Source organism: Cololabis saira, chromosome 24 (genome assembly GCF_033807715.1).
Source record: "Cololabis saira isolate AMF1-May2022 chromosome 24, fColSai1.1, whole genome shotgun sequence".
Taxonomy (NCBI): Eukaryota; Metazoa; Chordata; class Actinopteri; order Beloniformes; family Belonidae; genus Cololabis; species Cololabis saira.
In genome coordinates this window covers 15,793,055-15,816,083 of record NC_084610.1, presented here as the reverse complement: position 1 = coordinate 15,816,083, position 23,029 = coordinate 15,793,055, and the positions used below count along the sequence as shown (strand labels likewise).

General features: G+C 40.9%; 3 protein-coding genes across 4 annotated transcripts in view; 2 read left to right on the top strand and 1 right to left on the bottom strand.

The window, feature by feature from the left end:
• Nucleotides 1–1,990, bottom strand: part of trak2 (trafficking protein, kinesin binding 2) — a 28,683-nt gene extending 26,693 nt beyond the window's left edge. Inside the window, 1 exon segment of the mRNA XM_061716174.1 lies at nt 1,893–1,990. The gene's annotated coding sequence lies outside the window, so the exon portion shown is untranslated.
• Nucleotides 1,991–2,051: 61 nt separating this feature from the next.
• Nucleotides 2,052–14,687, top strand: stradb (STE20 related adaptor beta). Of its 2 annotated transcripts, XM_061716176.1 has the most exons (13): nt 2,052–2,253; nt 2,593–2,637; nt 2,787–2,847; nt 3,394–3,474; nt 5,864–5,966; nt 7,585–7,706; nt 8,559–8,667; nt 9,378–9,501; nt 9,580–9,751; nt 10,855–10,959; nt 12,244–12,500; nt 13,315–13,357; nt 13,606–14,687. In XM_061716176.1, exons 3-13 carry the CDS (start codon nt 2,836–2,838, stop codon nt 13,759–13,761), a joined length of 1,284 nt encoding a protein of 427 aa, XP_061572160.1. In that variant the 5' UTR covers nt 2,052–2,253; nt 2,593–2,637; nt 2,787–2,835; the 3' UTR covers nt 13,762–14,687. The 2 variants fall into 2 exon arrangements, with proteins under 2 accessions (XP_061572160.1, XP_061572159.1); XM_061716175.1 differs by having other exon boundaries at nt 9,378–9,751.
• A 3,862-nt stretch (nt 14,688–18,549) lies between these two features.
• Nucleotides 18,550–23,029, top strand: part of nbeal1 (neurobeachin-like 1) — an 87,493-nt gene continuing 83,013 nt past the window's right edge. The window contains exon 1 of the mRNA XM_061715912.1: nt 18,550–18,631. The gene's annotated coding sequence lies outside the window, so the exon portion shown is untranslated. The remainder of the gene's footprint in view (nt 18,632–23,029) is intronic.

The following is a 23,029-nucleotide window of genomic DNA, read 5'->3' as shown; positions in this document are numbered from 1 at the left end:
CGGCCCTTGGCCAGGGGGAAAGGCAGCCTGCGCCTGCTGCTTCGCCAAGCTCCCTCCCCGGACCGTTGCAGGATCACCTACAGCTGGTCACTGCGGTCTATTAGTATAATTAACACCACATCAAGCCACATTAGTATATACGATGCCAAGTAACTGCTTGACAGAAGAAAAAAAAACAACAACACATACACACCACTAACTTTGCATATGCACTGTTGCTTTATATAATTCTACCAGCTGATGTAAAGATGGAAATCTTAACATGCGGCTCAGTGAAAGTCGTCACACGCAATGTATTAAGACCTCTGGTTTTAATTTCTGGAGAAAATTTCAGAATATGTCTAGTTTAACTCTGCCAAATAAAAAAAAACTACCTTTTAAACTTATGAAATGCTGAAAATGTTCTACAATATTTGTATTTATGTCTTAGATGTTATCATTTATGTAATATTTTATGTACTTTATGGACCACAGGAAGATTAGTGGTCACCAAGGCGGAAGCTAATGGAGATCCTTCCAATAAACAACAACAATAAATAGGGGTGGGCAAAAATATTGATACGGCAATATATCGCGATACATAGTCTCCCGATACGATATCGATATTCAATGTATGTATCGCGATATATTGCCGTATCAATATTTTTGCCCACCCCTAGCTGCACTTTATTTTGTGATTTCAGTGGGTGAGACACTGCATTTTATTTTTGTAATTTTAAGTCAGGGGCAAGTAGCTGTACTGTATTTTTGTGATTTCAATTTCAGTGTGGGTGAGACACTGCATTTTATTTTGAGTATTTTGTATCTAAGAATAATGCACACACTGCACTTTTCATTGTGTTTCAGTGTGTTTTTTCATGCAAATATGTTGCATAATTAAAATGGAAAGTTTGAATTACATTGTTTTGACTCAGTCTGTCCAATGCATTATCACTATCATCTGATGTACATATATACAACTTGGATTTTAAGATGTGTAAGGCATTTTTAAATTTTTCGGTGAACTATATAGAATATTGCGATATATCGGGATATATATTGCAAAATCGGGATATCGCAATTTGTATCGTGTCGTGGCTCAAGTATCGTGATGCGTATCGTATTGTGAGGTCCTTCCCAATACCCACCCCTAACAATAAAAAATAATATACCTTAGACATACATGGAAAACGTGATGTAAGGCTACTTTAGCAGGAAAAACATAACTCCACAAACTCCACTTGTACAATTAAGTTACATGGGGAATAATTTAGATGTTATGAGTCGTTTATAAACCAAGATTACAAGACATAGAGACATCATGACGGTTATTGAAATGTAAACAACAGCTTTACCAGTTATCACTAATGATACGCTTATTTAAGCATGTTTATAAAGGAGCCTACAGTAGGCCTTTATAAATATGACTTTCCACATTTTTATCAGTCCAAAACTGGCTACATTTTACATGATTCAAGATGATTTAATATCTATAACTCACAATCTGAAACAAAAACGGACGACGTCTTAATCCGATGTTAGCTCCAGTTCGTCCACAGATACCAATACAGAGCAAGACACAGTTAATGCTGCAGCTGACCAGGGAAATTTAATTTAAGTTTATCCGTAATGTTTAATGTCATTAAGCTATTTTGAAGAGCTGAGCCGAAGTGTAGCGTGTTTCTGTCCCCAGTGATGTCTCATGACAGTTGTTGCTGCGTGGGCTGATTCAGGGTTCCGCGTTAAATCGACGCAGAGCCTACGCCGTATCCTACGGCGTAGGCTCTGCGTCGATTTAACGCGGAACCATGAATCAGGCTTGAGCTGGTTCACACCAACGGCATCCCTGGTACAGTTAGCGTCACTATCTCACAATAAAAAGATAATAAAAAGAAAAGATTTGTGTAACTTACCCTATTTGGACATTATCCCTTGCTAAGGAAAACCCCAGCGGGACCTGCAGCTCAGCCTTTCAGCCTTTCATCCACAAAACAGCCAAACAATGGAGGAGGGAGCTGGCGCTGACGTCATCACGCGGCGACGGCGGAGTCAGTGACGTCTTTATCAGGCGACAGTTGTCTGTGTCAAATTAAAAGTCCTCTAAAAGAGCGAGTTTTAGGTCTACCGTCTTAACATGGTTCCTTAATAACATTAACTTTCAGCACAAACGGTCTGATTTTAACAGTGACTAAGAGTACATGACCTGAATAAGCGGCACGGGTCTAGGATAGCAGTCCTCTCTTTGTGTTAGTGACTTGTTTACATCGAGAAAAGGTAAGCAGCCTCTTTTTGTTACATGTAGGGGACTTTGAATTAACGTAACAGACCAAATACACATCTTAGTTGGTGCTAAAGTAAGCCGAATTGTAAAACTGAGTCACATATATTCACATATGTCACCGTAACTGCCAAACAACTTCTCATACCTTGTAATTTAGTAAGTTATTTGAATAACGGTGTATTGTTATGGCAGATTCGGAGTGGTCTCGGTCCCGACAGAAGTTAGTTTAAATAACACAAATTGGAGATAGATTTGGGAACTGTATTTCTGCATTATGGATAGACGGGATTAAACACCTGATGAATGGAAAGGTTTTTGTTCCTTTTGTGCAGCCTGGCCTGAGCGGGGAGCACCACCTCCTGCACTGATACAGCCAGGTAAGCTGCAGACGAGCAGGGCTGGATGGATGGATGCTGGATGGATGGATGCTTACTTGTCTAGTGGAGGATTTTCAGTCAGTGTGTCTCATGTTTCACTGCTGTGCTTCATCCTGCCGGGTCCCTCCACCGGGATCGGTCTCCTGCAGCCTGCGAGCGGATGAATGTCTGTGATTTTGCCGCCGACAAAAGGACTCCATGTCTTTCTTGGTAAGATTATGACGCCTCACGAGTTTTTCCCCCTTCCCACATGTGGCTTTAATTGTGACATAGTACAAGTATAGTCACGACTCCAGCTCACGCTGATGATGGGACATGATACAATCAGATTTGTAGCTTAATTACATAGATGCTTTCATTTGATTTCAAATAATCTGGCAGGTATTCATTTAGCTTTGTGAGTTCCATTAGTGGGAAACTGTCATTTGTGGTGCATGAAAATATTTGTTAATCCCTGACATCTAATGGGCTCATCTGATTACATAGTCATTATTTTGCTCTGATGGGACACATTATGTCATGTTACTTCTCTGTCCATCACTTTCTAATCAAATCCCCCGAGTGCCTTCGCATGCCTATTTGCAGATGCTTGCTCCTCCGGCTGATCTCAGCCCCTTCCTACTTCCTCGACGCAGCACTTCATCCTCCACCTCCCTTCTTCCTTCCATTCTTCCCCTCCATGCCTCCTCGTCCTGTACGGGCATGACTCACCTGTGCTTCCCCCCTTCCTTCCCTCCCTCCCCCTGCCTTCACCAGGACTGTTCCTGCATATCCCACTCTCAGGTCCAGCCCATGGACATAGAGGAGCGCTATGAGGACACCAGCCACCAGTTCCTGGTCAGTAGCCGAGAACGCTGTCAGCATGGAGGCAGACATCACACTGACACTCCTCCATCATGTCATCACTGTCCATGTATCACCTGTCTGGTTAAGACGTGCCTCAAAGTTGTGAAAGTGGTCATAGTGAGGGAAATTATTTTGAACCAGACACGTCATCAGACTCCACAAGAGTTCCCCTCCCAAACATTTCTCATTAAACTGATGAATTCCTCATTTTTCTCAATGCAGTACCCAGTGTTTAATACTTATTATTAATTTCTTAATAATAATTATGAATGTACTGCGAAGATCAGCCCCCCCCGGTGACAGACGAGACGCTGGGACAGCGAGGCAAGAATCAAACAATGTGTAACCAAAAGGTTATTTTGGAAGTGCAAATGATGTCCCAAAATCCGTCTGCATCACCTAAACTGCAAGCATCCTCCCCTGCCGCCTTCTCTCTCCCGTTCTCTGTGTCACAGCGCCACCTGCTGGCCGCTATCTGAACCTAAGGGACGTTCCTAAATGTGAGAAATGACCTGGAAGAATGGATTTGACAGCCATGGCGAGAGCTGGTTCACTTCTCTAAATGTTAAAAGAGGCTCTTACCTCGATGTCTCAGCTGCCACTTCATTCCAGTTCCAGTTATTTTCATCCAGCCACACAAACTTGAATATATAAATATCAAGACAGGAGGATGAGTGTGAGCAACCTGCCACATCTTTCACCTTGTGGCCTTTTCTTCATATTTATATAATTATATTATATTACATAATATATATTCATATCAAGGAAGAGTGCTCCGGAGAAGATGGGAGAAGGTGTTTTTCCTCTCTTTTCTTTGTGTTCAGTATTTTTCAGGGTGGATTTAGTCTATTTCTACTAAATATTCCCTCAGCTCATAAAGGTTATCTGCATCTTTAGAATATAACTTTATTTTATATGTAAGTGGAGGTGAAATCAATTTGATGGAAACAATATTGCAGTTGACATAAAGGTTGGTATTTACAAGTCTGGATAAAAAATAAAAAGTTGGTAAAAGTATCTGTCCTTTTGCACATGGATCCTTTTATATTCCAAAATAGGAAAGAAAAGATTTTTTGTTTTGTGTTTAGCATGTCAAGGAAAGCTAAAATGGTGCCAAAATTGTCCACAAGTGAATAAATAGCCACACACCTCATCTGAAATTTAAAACGGCATCATCCCACCTAACATCTTAGATTTGACAAAATGAACAAAAGCAAAACTGCTAAGATTCAAAGCAGCGACAGCAAACAGCTGGTATAACCAATGAAACATGGTAAAAGGAGGGAAATCATGGCATTCTTGGCAAAGGATACCCAGATGTTGCATGTAGCTGAGTATTGGACATGTGATACTTCATCTTGATGTTAAGAATCAGAAAAATATTGATTACAAATGCCATGGGTTCGGTTAAAATGAACTGTACTCCTGCTTCAGTGACATGATGTGCCTTTTAACTTACAGATGCAACCAGAATGGTTGGAATGTGTAGAAAAATGACACAAACCCTATTTTCTTCATGTCTGAAAGAAAAATGAAGGAAACTCTCCTTTATCAAATCAAACTTTATTTACTGTTTGTTGGTTTTATTTAGGATCCCCATTAGCATTAGCAACAGCATTAGCTATTGTTCCTGGGGTCCAACATAAACACAAATTAACACTTAATACATAACAAACATACATTATACATGACAAACAAAACAATAATAGACACAACTCCCTTAGTCACAAACAACACAGAGGATAAAACTAAATCACCATCATTCTCAGACATAAATACATTGAAATGAAATCAAATAAAACACCTTCATAAACAATACCTGCCTGAAATGACCATATCTTAGAATTCTTGACCACTTTTCACCTTTATTGTGATAGGATTTACACTACCTGTAATTCTATTCAAACTTAATTCTATTTCTTTCCAAATGTCAAATCATAATTCATTACATTTTAAAAGATATTGTTTTAATTGAATCTTAAACCAATCTTTGCTACCTGCATGAGAAATATGAACTGGTATAGAGTTCCAGCCAACCATGGCTCTGTAAAGAACAGTTCTCTGTATCAAACCTGTTCTCACCCTTGGTAGTATGAACCTCCTTTCTGATGTTATTCTTGTACTGTAACCATGGTGAGCAAAATTATAGTATAATCTGTCATACAGTTGTTTCGGACTATATATAGCACTTTTTTCCACAATAAAATGCAGCACAAAGTGCTTAACAGTAAAAACAGAGTCGACTGGAAAGAAGACGTGTAAATAAACAACCTAGTTAACAATAGATGATCTTGATCACCAGCAGAGACTGATAACGTCATAAAAGACTTAAACGTGCATTCCCCCTGTGATGAATGTGTTTGTGTGTGCGTCCCTGCAGAGCTGCGACGGTTCTGAGTTCACGCTTCAAGGGCCAGCGGGTGGCGATGACATCACAGGGCTGTCAGCGGAGCCGGCGCACTACCAGCTGCTGTCGGAGCTGGGTGAGACCATCACACCTGCACACACCTGCACACACCTGCACACACCATCACACCTGTCCTGCAGAGACCATCACACCTGCACAGACCACCACACCCAGTACTCGAGTTGTCAAATCAGAGGGGATGGTAGATTTTATCATATGGGGACAGATAATTTGTGCTGATTACAAATAATATAATATATTACAAATAATAGCACTGACCAAAACACCTGCAGAAATACTGCAGGAATGACATAGCAGCAGTTAAATGCAGCCTTCTGTAAGCTTTAAATATCCACTGAGCTTACATCTAATACATCAAAACACAACAATAAAAAACAGTTTTCTGAACTTATCAATATGACTCTGTCCTTCACAGGATAAGTAAAATGGATCACTGCAAAAACTCAAAATCTTAACAAGAATATTTGTCTTATTTCTAGTTAAAATGTCTCATTTTAATAAAAAAAATCTCATTACACTTAAAACAAGACTCATCAATGGAAAAAACAACAATTTTCACCTGTTTCAACTTTCAAGTAGATTTTCACTTGAAATAAGTAGAAAAATCTGCCAGTGGAACAAGATTTCTTTGCTTGTAATAAGAAGATAAATCTTGTCCCACTGGCAGATTTTCCTACTTACTGTATTTCAAGTGAAAATTTACTTGAAACAGGTGAAAATGATCAAATAAGTTATTTTTCTGGTGTTATTTTTCTGGTCTAAATGTTGAAATAGCAGTAAAACCACATTAATTGATGAAATGACATAAAGGATGGAAAGGAGGGATGGCAGTTTTACAGGGGGGATGATTTGGACATTTTTATTTCAGGGGGGGATGCCTCCCCCCTCATCCCCCCTCAACTCCAGTACTGATCACACCTGCACAGACTGTAGGGCTTTTGCATCTTTCTTTTTTTGAACTTTATTAAAATGACAATTACAATAGTTCTCAAGACATTTTTGAACAATCCTTGACAGAGGGCTTTTCAGTCACATTTGTTCAAGTTAGCACTTAAATGGTTACATGTTTAAATATTCCTTCACTGGTGTCCATCTTTGCAGGAACAAGTCCATTCTCATCTGCAGCTTAGCCGTCATGTGCTCCATAACATAGATTTGTTTCAGTCTCATCTTCCACTGAGTTCTTGTTGGTGAGAGTGTCTTCTTGCAATTTACAGTTAGTCTTTCTTGCAATCATCAAAAGTATACGTAGTATATATCTCTTGTTACATTGTCCGGGAATATTCCCAGTACAAATAGCATAGGATCCATAGGGATTACAGTGTTCAATATCTTTTCAATCTCCTCCTTTACATCTCGCCAAAACCTTTCCAGTACTGTACAGTCCCAGAAGACGTGAATGATCACCAATCAACCCACAGTTCCCCCAACAAAGTGGAGATACTGGATGTTTATAAAATGTTGAGACGATTAGTGGGGTCCTAAAAAATCTGACTTTTGTTTTCCAGTCCAAATCTTTCCATATGTTGATACCTGAATGCTAATTCAAACACATGTCCTCCCAGATTCCGTCCTCTATTCTCACATTCATTTCAAGCTCCCATTTCTCCTTTACACCGGGCTTTTGCATCTTGTCGCAAGATTTCGCTTCACGCCCAACCTCTGTGTCACAGGGAGGGGCTTCAATAACCTGAGCCAGGTGAGCATGGCGCGCCACACCCCCACCGGCCAGCTGGTGGCGCTCAAACACACCAACCTGGACGAGTGCACGGAGGAGGAGCTGCTGCAGCTCCTGGTGAGTTGCACCGCAGCCAGGGCTGGCGATCCATTCAGATGTCAAGAATCGATTCAATTCCGATTCTTAAGATTCAGAATCGATAATCAAGATTTTATTTGATTCGATTCCAATATTGATTTGGGTTAGTGTTATTAAAACAGTTTTTTGAGCTGTTGCGTCAATCAGAATCAGGATCAGAAATAAGTTTATTGCCAAGTCAAAATGCAATACAAAAAAGAGAAAATGTACAACATGTCAATTATATGACTGTGTAGTTATGCAACATATTAATACTAGTATTATATTGAGATTCAACAGCAAGTATTGGCAGCTAATGATGCTGTAAGGACCAATCACCTCCCAGAATGCTGATAGAACTGCTTTCAGAAACATCGTGGGGCAGAATTATCAAACGGATCCAGGGCAGCAAACAGAGGACGAATTAAATCGGTTTTATTTTTTCCCACATTCCATTCTCGGTCTATCTTTTAGCATTTTATTCAAATGTAACCCCAAGCCAGTATATAAAGTAATGAAATATAGACAATTTATGCAATTATAACGGAAAACGTTAATGTTTTCATACCTTTAAACATATTTAAAGGCAAAAACTGGCACCAGTTATTCTCGTGTCCAACAAAACATTCCTTTTGTAGGCATAAACAAAAAAATATCAAAAGTTGTAATGATGAAAAAAAATCGATCTTTAAACATACAAATCTATTTTTAGGAATTAATATGAGAATTGATTTAGAATCAGAAAATCTATTTTTTTTTTCAACACAGGCCTAACTGCAGCCTCCTATTTAAAGAACACCAGCTTGTAAAGATACTTTTGTTTTTCACGTCTTACTATGTCTTGCACCGCAGAACGAGGTTCTCCTGTCCCGGTTCTTCCGTCACCCAAACCTGCTGACCTCCCGCCTCGTCTTCAACTCCTGCTGCCAGCTGTGGGTGCTGACGCCGCTCATGGCCTACGGTGAGCCCCGCCCACACTCCTCCGTCGCCCGTCGCAGCATGCTGTGGACATTTCCAAGACTTTTCCATGACTGCATCAGGTTTTGCCCTGCCTTTTTCTGCCTATATGTTGTCGTCTCCAAGTCCTCTATTAGCCGTTTCAACTAGTGCAGAATTCAGCTGCCCGTCTTTTAACTAACACTAAAAGACGTGAGCACATTACTCCGGTCCTCCATTCACTCCATTGGCTTCCTGTCCATTCTAGAATTGATTTTAAACTTTTAATGTTTGTTTTTAAAGCCCTCAACGGCCTCGCCCTGCCCTATTTATCTGAGCTTTTAACGGTGCGTGAGCATGGCAGGTGCTGGGATCCTCAACTGTTGTTGGAAGTGCCCAGGTCAAAGTTCAAGCGCTGGGGGGACCGAGCCTTTTCAATCCCCCCCGGCTCTGGAACAAGCTCCCCTTCAACTTACGCACCATCTCTGACTTTAAAACCTATTTATTTAGAATGGCTTTTAATACCCAGTAGGGTGGTGACACTTTTTACTCTTTTTCTTTTATTCTATTTATTTTTTTGCTCTGTTTTATGATTGTATGTTGTATTTCTGTATGTTTTATTCTGTAAAGCACTTTGGCTCACCTAGTGGTGGCTGAAAAGGGCTATATGAATAAAATACATTTACATTTACATTACATTTTACTTTGACCCCCTGCCTATCCCTTCCTGCCCAGGCTCTGCAGACACCTTACTGAAAACCTACTTCCCAGATGGAATGAGTGAATCCCTGATAGCCTACCTGCTGTACGGAGTGCTGAAAGCCTTGGAGTATCTGCATCGGATGGGCTACGTTCACCGGTCTGTAGAAAAGCGGAGTATACTCCGTAATAAAGCTTCAACCCACTTGTATCTTAAAGCCTTGTTCCTCTCGGCCAGGGGGGTGAAGGCCAGTCACATCCTGCTGTCAGGAGAGGGGCAGGTCTACCTCTCAGGACTCCACAGCATCTACAACATGATGCGTGACGGGAAGAGGATGAGGGCTGTGTTTGACATGCCGCACCACAGCCCGGCGCTGCTGCCGTGGCTCAGCCCCGAGCTGCTGCGCCAGGTCAGGACTCGCCGCATCGAGGCGTGTAACTCTGTGCAGGCGGCGAGGGAGGAGTGTGTATAGGGTTGCCAACCGTCCCCTTGAAAAACGGAATCGTCCCGTATTTATAAAATAAAGTACGCGTCCCGTATTGAGCTGAAAAGGGATGGACTTTGTCCCGTATTACTGCAGAGTCAAAAAATAGCCATAAAATGTTATTTTTTTCCTGTTTTACTACAACTGTAGCCTACAGTACAGAAGAGTATTAGGGCCAGGCAGGAGAAATATAAAAATAATATTTTAGAGGAAGATTCTTTTTTCATTATGCACTTCGAGAAAAATGTCAAAATGTCAAAATGTCGAGAAAAAAGTCGAAATGTCGAGATTAATGTTGAAATACAATTTCAAGAAAAAATTCAAAATTTCGTGAATAAAGTTGAAATGTTGAGAAAAAAGGCAGAATTTCGACTTTATTCACGAAATTTCAACTTTATTCTTGAAATTGTGTTTCAACATTAATCTCGACATTTCAACTTTTTTCTCAAAGTGCACAATAAAAAAAAATCTTGCTCTCTCAAATATTTTTTTTCCTGCATGGCCCTAATACTCTTCCGTACTACAGTCATGGCCTTTGAGGCAAAAATATGTTTTTCTAAGGACTTTCTGTTTGCACTTTTGTTATTGCACTAAAAATGTGCACTATTACAGAATGGATGTTCTGCTTTCTTTCTATTGTTTTATATGAATTTATACAATTTTAAGTTAAGCAGAACAGGTTTCTGTTTAAGAAAGGTACTTATTTTATTCAGTTCATTTTGTTATTTTGTATTAAATTGAATTGTGGATAATAATTAGTTTTCCATGTGTTCATGTCATTCAAAAATATGCATCTTATTCAATTCAGGTTCGAGTCAAATAATTAAAAAATCGTTTCACCCACAAAAAAAGGGGCAAAAAAAATTCACCACGCCAGGAAGTGTTGGCCGGCCCTGCCGATGAGGTGGGCCTTATTTATTTTTCAGGGAGTTGGCAACCCTAAGTGTCTATAAAGAGCTGTCTTTTAAGTCTGTTTCCTTTTCGGTATCAAACCCGTCTTCCTTCCCTGGTGCTGTTGTTCTCAGTAGGACCTGCACGGATATGGAGTGAAGTCGGACATCTACAGTTTGGGCATCGTAGCGTGCGAGCTGGTGAGCGGCAGGGTGCCTTTCCAGGACATGCCCCCCACTCAGGTAATCAGCGCGTCGGCTGCTGCAGGGGGATGTGTACTTGCACTCATGTAATTACACCCTAAACTCCATGTTGGGACATGCTACTACTAGCATTTTTTGTATTTATTTATTTGACAGGGAAAATTCAGTCAAACATAGACACAAGCTTGCAGCTGATGTGATGCATGTAGAGTTTATAGCTGGTGCTACAGTAATTCTCAACTCCAGTCCCCAGTTGGGGTCTTCCACAACATTGCAGTACAATATAAAATTAACATACATCAGTTAAAAAGACCATACAATTCAATAATATAAGAATGCAATATTGCATTTACATTATATAAAACCTTCCCTCACTCACTCTCCCACACAAATATACACACTATTTACAGATGAGTACAGTTTTCTTTCTTCTTTAACCAGGTTTTAGTTTTTTTGAAATGTTGAGAAAAAAGGCAAAATTTCAACTTTATTCTTGAAATTGTATTTCAACATTAATCTCGACATTTCGACATTTTTCTCGACATTTCGACTTTTTTCTTGAAATTGTATTTCGACTTTTTTCTCGACATTTCGACTTTTTTCTCGAAATTGTACTTCAACATTAATCTCGACATTTTGACTTTTTCTCGACATTTCGAATTTTTTCTCGACATTTCGACTTTTTTCTCGACATTTCGACTCTCCAACATTTTGACTTTTTTTCTCGACATTTCGACTTTTTTCTGGACATTTCGACTTTTTTCTGGACATTTCGACTTTTTTCTTGAAATTGTACTTCAACATTAATCTCGACATTTCGACATTTTTCTCGACATTTCGACTTTTTTCTTGAAATTGTATTTCGACTTTTTTCTCGACATTTCGACTTTTTTCTCGACATTTCGACTTTTCTCAACATTTCGACTTTTTTCTCAACATTTCGACTTTTTTCTCGACATTTCGACTTTTTTCTTGAAATTGTATTTCAACGTTATTCTCGACATTTTGACTTTTCTCGACATTTCGACTTTTTTCTCGACATTTCGACTTTTCTCGAAGTGCATAATGAAAAAAAAATCTTCCTCCTCTAAAATATCATTTTTATTTTTCTCCCACTTGGCCCTAATACTCTTCCGTATGAACATGTTAAATTCTGAGATGGATTTCATTTCTGATGGCAGTGAGTTCCAGAGTTATTCAGACTTATGCTAGAATAAAGCCACGGAGGAAAGACATCAGCAATGATCTCCGAGGATAATCTCTTACAGAAAATGTGTTTTTTCCTCTTTAAACGAGCATGATAGTGTGTCTCCTCCTGCCCAGATGCTGCTTCAGAAGCTGCGCGGCTCCCACTGCTGCCTGATGGACGTGGCCCCCTTCCCGCTGGGGGAGCTGGGGGGCCTGAAGGTGTCGCGCTCCGGGGTTGACTCCGGCATCGGGGAGAGCGTGGCCACGGGGAGCCTGACGCACAGCGCCACCGCCCCTCCCACCGACCGACCTCAGAGCCCCGGACCCAAGAACCACTCGGCCACGCTGCACAGCCTGGTCCAGCTGTGTCTGCAGCAGCAGCCCGAGCGCAGGTGGCGGCCAGGGCTTCTCAGATAAGATCACATTCACTTATGGCGCTTTTCCACTAAAACCTACTCAGTCCGACTCGACTCGGCTCCACTCGGTTTGGTTCTTTCCCACTAGGGGTCTAATGTGCCAAGTAGATACTTTTCTGTTTCTACTCTGCCGAGGTTCTAAGCAGCTGAGTCGGCTGTATCTGACGTCATCACACTACAGGCCACCGATTGGTCGGGGGGTTGGAGTCAGACGTCTGAGTCAGGATGTGGAAATCAGAGAAAGAGCGACTCTGACGGCTTCTTGTTCAGTTTATTCGACCAGCAATGGCAGCTAAAGTCTATTTCGTCATCCAACTCTGAGGTGCAGATGTTCATAAACCTGGTGGCTGAGGAGAGAATTAAAAAGGGATCTAGACGGCGATAAGGAACGACCAGATCTACCAGGATCTCTGTCACTTCATAGCTGCTCACGGCTCCAGCTGACTTTTCAGCAGCACCGACACAAACAAAGAAAAGCGTTGCCGCTTGAAACTTCTCTCACTCTCATTTTTTAACTTGATATTGAACACAAGCCACAGACCCAGCAGCACATCTATCATCTCCTCCAGGTTCTACATCTTTAGTGATGTTGTCTTCTTAGTTTAGATCACACAATCAAATATGTCACAGCAGCTTCACTCCAACCTCCTACTTCTGCTCCAGGTGCTGAATTGTAGTGGAAAGAAACCAGTCCGAGTTGAGTCGAGCCGAGTAGGTGCTGGTGGAAAAGCGCCATTATAGCACAAGTTGACCTCGACGCTGATGCGGGTTTTGATTTTATGTTTGGCAGGCCTTCAGCATGTGAACTTTTGAGCCACGCCTTCTTCAAACAGGTGGGTGTCATAGCCAGCAGGCCCCTTCGTTCGATACGGCGGGGAAACTACAGCTAGGATTTCTGTAGTTTAGAGAGATATTAACATCTTCATTGCTTAAAACACCATTTTCACACAATTGCAAAGCTAAAACTAAAGAAAAATCTCAACTGAACTGAACCAAAGTCCTGGGTTCAACCTAACGGGAACCCGGGAGGATGCATCATTTCAGCAGAGATGGTGGTTTTGATCTGCGTTTCCTGTTGCAGGTGAAGAGGCAGACCAGAGACTCCTTCCTCAGCCTCACGTACCCGGCAGCGCCCCTCACCAGCCCCGAAGACCCGCCAGTATCCAGCCCGCCCACCCCGTCCTGCCACGCCCCAAGCTCCCCCGACCCTGCAGACGCTGTGTGGGACTTCTCATGATCCAGCCCCCCCCCCCAACCCGCTGCCCCGGTGTCCAACTCAAGACAATCAAAGAGAAGCAATGAGGCCAAACTCTACTGTGCTTTCCTTTTATATTATTATCAGCCCAACTCTCTGAGCCTTTTGCCAGTAGTTTTGTAGTATTTTGGGGTTGTTTTTTTGTTTGTTTTATTGTTTTCGGGTCAGGGGTCGATGACTGTGAAAGTGCCGGATCAAAGAAGCTGCTCTGATCCCTTGGTAACTACGGTAACCACGGTGGGCGGTCGGTCGGCAAGCCTTAGAACAAGTCCGATGACGAGTAATCACGCACTTCCTCCAACCTAGAAGCAACTACGAGTTAAAGGAAAAGTCCACCTCTAGAAATGTGTGAGATACTTCATCGCCTGCTGCTCTTCTTCTTCTTAAATGCCACTAACTTTACCTTAAAAACGCACCAAGTACAGGTAACGCTAGCACGGTTACCCATCACATTAGAAAGTTACGAATGGCTGGATTTTTAAGTTGTTTTTCCTTTAAGTACGATTATTGTTCAGACTGTGAATACAGAGGTACATAAGATTTCCTAAACGTGCATTTATATTGATTGCTGATGGAGGTTTCGGAAGAAAGCATGAAAACTCTGTGGAGTCCCTGCTCAGTCAAATACGGAAGAGTATCAGGGCCAGGCAGGAGAAAAATAAAGATAATAATTTAGAGGAGGAAGATTTTTTTCATTATGCACTTCGAGTAAAAAGTCGAAATGTCGAGGAAAAAAGTTGAAATGTCGAGAAAAAAGTCGAAATGTCGGGATTAATGTTGAAGTACAATTTCGAGAAAAAAGTCAAAATGTTGAGAAAGAAGTCGAAATGTCGAGAATAATGTTGAAGTACAATTTTGAGAAAAAAGTCGAAATGTCAAGATTAATGTTGAAGTACTATTTCGAGAAAAAAGTCTAATTGTTCTTTATTCACGAAATTGTATCTCGACATTATTCTCGACATTACGGCTTTTTTCTCGACATTTCGACTTTTTTCTCAAAGTGCACAATAAAAAAATGTCGAGAAAAAAGTCGAAATGTTTAGAAAAAAGTAAATATTTCGTGAATAAAGTTGAAATGTTTCAACTTTATTCTTGAAATTGTATTTCAACATTATTCTCGACATTTCGACTTTTTTCTCGAGATTGACTTTTTTCTCAAAGTGCACAATAAAAAAAAACCTTCCCCTCTCAAATATTTTTTCTCCTGCATGGCCCTAATACTCTTCCGTAGTCAAACCCCAAGACAAACGCACCGTATGTTCAGCGTCATCCATTGTATATATTTATCTCTGCTGTATGTTTGAACCTTTACGCCCACGGTGTTCCGGTGTGGTAATCTAAACACTCGTCATCACGCACCTCAGCGACGGTGCTGACGTGAAGCAGTCGGAGGGGTCTGTCTTCCCGGTTCCCGCAGTTATCCAGCACTTATCCAACAATGCCTTTATGCTTCAGTGAAACCTGCATTCAGAACATGGTGATCTTCCTGTAACTGTGATTTAAGTGTATGACAACTGTGACCTACAGGACATGTCAGACATGGTAGCTGTAGAAGCCTTATACAAACATTTATTATACGTGTTATAATATCTATATACATACTGTATGTTTTGATTTTAGCCTCAATCGTTTCCTTTTTTCCACCAGCACAAATCTCGAGTGTGTGAAAGCCTCAACCACAGACATTTCTGTTATTAATCCCCCTGACTAATGCACTCGGGTAGGACTGAATGTGTCCAAACTCTTCGGGACGGTCGTAACACGTGTTTCTCACCCTGTTTTTCTCTGTCTTTGTGACACTTTGGTGAACTCAACCGTGTAGTTTTTTGTGTGTGTGTGTGTGTGTTGTAGCAAATAAAGTTGCCTTGTAATGGTTTCAACTGGGAAAAAATGAAATTACTTCAAAAAATGTCACCCCAAGGTAGATTTCCTGTTAATATATCCAAGTATCATTTATTATTAAGTGTAAGTTTTATTTCTCAAAGGTATACGCTCAAATTAAACTGACTAACTTGTGTTAAAGAACACCCTTTGCTCATCTAAAAACACAGCTTTGCCCTCATTGGTCAGTGCCAGTGGCCTCATCAAAAAAACCACCATCAGCGGTTGCAACATTTTCAACTGTATAACAAGAACGTGATGTCATCAAAAACATTTGAAGCAACTTTTTCTGTTTGATCAAATCTGCTGATTCATTCTCATCTCTGTTTGATTTTATTCACTTTTCACAAGTCAAAGCAATGTCAATTGCTAAGTAGCCAAAGTGGTGGCAACTAGCAATTAACCATATAGGCAGATGTTAATCAAGAGACCATGCCCCCATTAAGGCATACATTTATACTTCATATAATCTTACCTGATGCGGTACATAAAAATTCATCCCTCGTTGTGATAATACATTTCATTGATTGCTAAAAAAACCCACAAAGTGCAGGATTCCAACTTATATTACAGTTGTGGAGCTAGAACTGCAATATAACAACTGCATGATGTATTTGGCTCAGTCATACTGCAAACTATTTACATTATTATTATTATTATTATATATATATATATATATATATATATATATATATATATATATATATATATATATATAGTGGCCCTCTAATGAGTGTCAATTTCAGCGTTTCCCTCTATCTTATTACCATATACAGGAATTTCTCAGAAAATTTGAATATTGTGATAAAGTTCTTTATTTTCTGTAATGCAATGAAAAAAAAGGGTCATACATTCTGGATTCATTACAAATCAACTGAAATATTGCAAGCCTTTTATTATTTTAATATTGCTGATTATGGCTTACAGTTTAAGATTAAGATTCCCAGCATATTCTAATTTTTTGAGATAGGATATTTGAGTTTTCTTAAACTGTAAGCCATGATCAGCAATATTAAAATAATAAAAGGCTTGCAATATTTCAGTTGATTTGTAATGAATCCAGAATGTATGACATTTTTGTTTTTGTAATTGCATTACAGAAAATCACAATATTCTAATTTTCTGAGACAGTCCTGTATATTAAAAAAAATAATAATCCTCCTCCACATCTCAACATCTGGCCAGTCCTCGTGACATGCAGTTCTCTCCTTTATCGCAAGGGGGCGCAATCTCACCGAGTTCACCCATAGCAACCACGTAGGTCCACATCGACAACGTAAAGAAAGGACAAGTGTCGCAAATCTACACTTACACCTGATAAACGTCAAAAGCCGATTTTGACACTATTAAACAAACTACTTACTTATAAATACAAGTAAAATAAGAAATAAAAATAAGAAAATGTACTATAGAAGCTGGGTTTGTCTATGAATACATTTATACCAGAAATACTCCTGGTGTAGCGTAGTTTGGATCCGGTTCACCAAATTAAAAGTTTGCAAATATGGGAAATTGCAAATAGAATAGACTGCATACATCAATCCTTTTAAGATTCGTTTTGAATGACCACTCAATCATTCACACACAAATTCATACAACGTGTATCATATATGATACAACTGTAACTACCTGCATTCATGGCTGGTCATGGATCATCAAAGAAGTGACTGGGAAATACATTTTTTTAGTTTAGGATATTGTAGGAGGCTAGTTTAATTACGCCTTGATCTTGTTTATTAATTTTTTGTGTTGTGTTTATTTATTTTTTTATTATTATTTTTTCTTTTCTCATTTTATTTTATTTTATTTTAATTTTTATATTTTCTATGGCATATGATATTGTGAGGAAGGGACAGGACTAAATAAGTGTTCAGCTTCCTCCTGTTCCCTCTCGAACACATTATTTTGCTGCTGTTCTTTATTTCTGGATGAGACTGTTAAATTGTTTCGCTTCTTTTGATATTTTGACACTTTTCTCTTAAGTCGATGCAGTGTGTTAAATGTGTAAAATGCACACACTTTTTTTGACCAATGAATATTTGACCAATGAATATAACTGGGGAAATGCGATGATGTTCAGTGGTCCTCTGTCAACAACAGTTCGGCTGCTCTTATAAATAAGTTTATATATTATACAGTTACTTCCCCAAAATTGTTTCTCTGATGAACTCTCATAACTCATAGAGTCTCAGAGAGTCAATCACCGTGCAAAATGCTGTAACAACGCACCTCCCAATAATCTAATCATATCTACCTCATTTTGCTGCACCTCTCACTTTTTTAATTGTATATGCAGGACTGTCTCAGAAAATTAGAATATTGTGATGAAGTTCTTTATTTTCTGTAATGCAATTAAAAAAACAAAAATGTCATACATTCTGGATTCATTACAATTCAACTGAAATGTTGCAAGCCTTTTATTATTTTAATATTGCTGATTATGGTTTAAGATTAAGATTCCTAGAATATTCTAATTTTTTGAGATAGGATATTTGAGTTTTCTTAAACTGTAAACCATGATCACCAATATTAAAATAATAAAAGGCTTGCAATATTTCAGTTGATTTGTAATGAATCCAGAATGTATGACATTTTTGTTTTTGTAATTGCATTCCAATTTTCTGAGACAGTCCTCAATAAGTCAATATGTTCCACATTTGTTTATTTACTGTACATTTGTTATTTACTGTTGCTACTTTTTAAATCTGAGTACAGTGAGCGAAATAACCGGAGTCAAATGTCGGGCAATGTTCAAACTTGGCCAATAAAGCTGATTCTGATTCTGATTCTGATTCTGATTATGATATGATATGATATGATATGATGATATTGCTGAGCTCTCGGTAAGGGCTCTTATTTTGAAACCCTCCGGGCGGGTATTGACCGGAAGTGGTCTCGCCGCGCCGCCAGCTTTCCCCAGATCAACAACCCGCAGCAGACAGCGGTGACAGTTGGGCGTCTTTCCCCGCAGGTAAGTGCTGCTCAACTTCTCAATACTTTAATACTATCCACGGTGGGTTTTCTAACGCCCCCGTTGTCAGTTCTACCCCCCTGTAGCCGGGCAGGCTGGGGCGGGCGAGGCGTCTCTGTCACATGAAGACGAGGACGAGGAGGACGAGGAGGAGGAAGGGGCTTAAAAAATACAAATATGCGGGGTTTTTTACTCCTTTTTTGACAGCTAAACGTTTGGGTAGGCCGGCCAGGTAAAGTGGACACTGCTGGGGAAGTTTTTCCACGAAGCGAAAGCGTCGTGCAGCTGTCATGTGATGAGCCGCTGGTGCGGTGGAGAGATGTGTTTTAGAGGCTGATTTATGGTCCCGCGTTACACCGACGCAGAGTCTACGCCGTAGGCTCTGCGTCGATGTAACGCGGAACCATAAATCAGGCTCTACTGGGAGTATGTCCAGGGGTGCAGATCTATGTCAGGATTGGGGGGGGATTTTAATTTAAAATTTTTTGCCAATATGCAACTCATACCATGCCATAAGTTGATAAAGGCTCGCCAAAAAATACTGCACAGGAAATCATTTATTGTGCTTACCTTTCCTGTTTATTTGTCCTGAACAGCCAACAGTGTGTGTCACTGCTTACTTAACTGTTATATTCGTAAATCATAATGTTAAGGGTTTTGGGCATGTAGTGTCTACTAGGGATGGGCGGTATGGACTAAAAAATGTATCACGATAATTTCTGGCATTTATCCCGATAACGATAAAAATGACGATAAAAAAATACCAATTCAGCTCCACCTTTTTAACTATAAATCTATCACCACATTTAGTCTTTGGAGCCCCCAAAACACTGCTCTAAAAGATACTAAATACTACTAAACTACTCCAATTAAATTGAATTAATAAAAACCAATAAAATGAGTTACACCTGTACTTTCTTTCAGGCTCATTTCTTCCTTCCTTCCTTCCTTCCTTCCTTCCTTCCTTCCTTCCTTCCTTCCTTCCTTCCTGGCTCATATCTTTCTTTCTTTCTTTCTTTCTTCTTGGCTCATATCTTTCTTTCTTTCTTTCTTTCTTTCTTTCTTCTTCTTTCTTTCTTTCTTTCTTTCTTTCTGTAGTGACTCCAAAACAAAAAAAAAGGAAATCACTGAGAGGCTAAGTGAGGGAGCATGGTACTGCTGACGCGCTGCATAAACGACAAGCCATTTCCGTGTTGTTAAACCGTGTCCGCATTTATTCTCCTCCAACGCTGAACAAACAGCAAAAAGCAAAGCAAGGCAAGGCAAGATGTTCACTCTTTCTGTCCGTATATTCAAACGGTAATCAAGCGGTATTCATGCGGTCAACAAAAAATACACTCTCCCTACTCACCCCCTCTCATGCAGCCGCCGCGGTGAACAGGTGAATATATGCCCATTCATTCAGATTACTACGCCTTGACCACACCCCCCTGTGACATGAGTGACAGGTGTCAAACTAACAGCTGATGCCAACATAAACATAAATATTTAACATATGGCACCTACAACCCAGCCCCTAATTATTATCACTGGAATAATTACATTATAACTAGTAAACAAGAAACCTGAAATCACAAAAATCCACAATTGTCTTTGTTGATAGTCCATCACTATGCTCTTCTCCCTGGAACACAAGTCAAATCCAGTCGAGTCCAGAAGTTCAAATACAGTTTCATGGAGTAAGCATGACCATGTCACACTGTCAGTCAGTAAAGTCAGTCTAGCTGTCCAAAAAATAGTCCTCTCCGAACTGAGGGGTCAGGCTTCCTGCAGTAGACAGACTTTGGTTATGGGCCTTTCCAAGGAGCTGGTCTTAGTCTTGATCAGCAGCCGTCGCACGAATCCTCTTCTGTCTGGGAAGGCTTGGATGACTCTTCCCATGACCCACGAGTTCCGCGGTGCTGTCTCATCCACAATAAGCACGATGTCTCCTACCACAAAGTTGCGCTTGATACCAGTCCACTTCTGACGTTCCTGCAACTGTGGTAAATATTCCTTGGTCCATCGCTTCCAGAATAGATTGGACATATACTGGACTTGCTTCCACCGTCGACGAGCGTAGATGTCATTTCTTTGAAATTCCCCTGGTGGTAGGGAAGGGGAGGTTTTCAACAGCAAGAGATGATTAGGTGTTAAAGCTTCCAGATCATTAGGGTCCGTTGAGGCCTTGGTGATTGGACGACCATTAATGATGGCTTCCACCTCACAGAGGACAGTGTGCAGTCCCTCCTCATCAAGATTTTGTACTTTAAAGATGGCATTCAAGACCTTCCGCACAGATCTGATCAACCTTTCCCAGGCGCCACCATGGTGCGATCCTGCTGGAGGGTTGAAAACCCACTTTATCTCCTTCTGAAGAAGAACATCATTTATCTGAGCTTGATTCCAACCTCTGATGGCCTCTCTCAGCTCACGTTCTCCTCCAATAAAGTTCGTTCCATTATCAGACCGAATTTCCCGGACTTGGCCACGCCTTGCCATGAATCGTCGTAGGGCATTAATGAAAGAATCTGTATCCAAAGAAGGAGCCACTTCGATGTGGATAGCTCGTATTGCCAAACAGGTGAATATGACTCCATATCTTTTTACAACGCTCCTCCGGCTCTTGACCTCAAAAGGTCCAAAGTAGTCCACACCGACTCGGGTGAATGGAGCTTCATCCGGACAGACCCTGTCAACCGGAAGATCTGCCATCAGCTGGCATCCTGGAACAGCTTGTAGCCTACGGCAGACAACACACTTTGACAGAATCCTCCTTATGGCTGTACCAACCCCTGGAATCCAGTACCTTTGACGCAATTTAGACAACATGTAGTTGCGTCCTCCATGACCAACTTGTTGATGTATGTGCCTTAGGAGAATATCTGAGATGTGGAGCTCTTTGGTCAGGATAGCAGGATGTTTTGCATCTTCAGGCAGAGCCGCCCTACTTAATCGTCCACCAACCCTCAGGATACCATCCTCCAGCAGAGGAGAGAGCTTGAAGAGGTGACTATTCCTTTTCACATTTTTGCCACTTTGTAGACTGGAGAATTCATCAGGAAACCTCTTCCTCTGGCAAAATCTGATGATTTCCTTTTCAGCATCCAGCAATTCATCTACTGTGAGCAAACCTCTCAATGCCAGGTCTTTGACCACTCCATTTTTCTGATCTGAAGAAGATCTTTGTTGTTCCTGTGAGTTAGACTGGGTGGAAGCTGTGTCAGACAATTTCCTCCTCTGGCTAAGACACCGCAGCAAGTTCTTTAGCCTGATAATCCAAGCCACAGCCCTTTTCAAACATGTCCAAGAGGAAAAATGATGGATTAGCCGAGTAGTTGCGTCCACATCCTCTGAAGTCTGCACCACATTCACTGCAACACTGACCTTGATTTCTGGGTCGTTTGGCAGGAGTTCGCCCAAACGATCTGGACTCACAGGCCAGTCCTGTTCGGGATGCAGAAGATATCCAGGTCCTGACCACCAGATCTCACTCCTCAGAAACACGTCAGCCTTCAGCCCTCTAGAGGCCACATCTGCAGGATTGCTTAGGGTGTTTATATACCTCCACTGAGATGGTTGCGATACTTTAAGTATTTCTGAGACCCTGTTGGCAACAAAGGTACGGAACCTTGAAGTCTCGTTCTTTATGTATTTTAGTACAGAGGTGCTGTCAGTCCAAAACATTGACCTCATTAATGACATGTGCAACTCCCTTTTCCAAAAGGTGTCCAAACGACTTGCCATGGTAGCAGCTGTAAGCTCCATGCGAGGTATTGAGACTGACTTCAAAGGAGACACCCTGGACTTTCCCATGACAAAGCTGCTGTGCACCTGTGAATGTGCGTTCTGCAGAAGTAGGTAAGTCACTGCACCATAACCATTTTCACTTGCATCTGTAAAGTGGTGCAATTGCGCCGCAGTGACTTCTCCGAAATCTGGGGGCTTTAGGCACCGAGTAACCTGGAAGTGCTCTAACTGATGGAGATCCTTTAACCACTCTGTCCATTCTTGTGCAGCTGATGGTGGTATAGGGTCATCCCAGCCCAGCTGCTGCCTGCACAGCTCCTGCAAGATGATCTTAGCAGAGAGGACAACGGGACTCAGGATTCCTAGGGGATCATATATCGAACTGATGACGGAGAGGATCCCCCTTCTTGTCAAAGGCCTGTCCTGCACCAGGATCTTAAACTTGAAGGCATCAGACTGAATGCACCATTGCACCCCAAGCACTCTCTCCACAGGTAATAGGTCGTGGTCCAGATCCAAGTCCTTTATGCCCTTTGCTCTTTGGTCTTCTGGAATTGCTGCCATCACTGCACGCCTGTTACTCATCCATTTTGTCAGCTTAAAGCCTCCTTTTGCACATATAGAGACCAGGTCATGGTACAGCACCACCGCTTCTTCCTCACTGGCTGT

What these genes read in the sequence shown, in the direction of transcription:
- stradb (XM_061716175.1), top strand. An exon ending in AGGACATGCCCCCCACTCAG is followed by an intron (nt 10,960 to 12,243) that starts GTAATCAGCGCG and finishes CCTCCTGCCCAG; the next exon opens with ATGCTGCTTCAGAAGCTGCG. An exon ending in GCCACGCCTTCTTCAAACAG is followed by an intron (nt 13,358 to 13,605) that starts GTGGGTGTCATA and finishes TTCCTGTTGCAG; the next exon opens with GTGAAGAGGCAGACCAGAGA.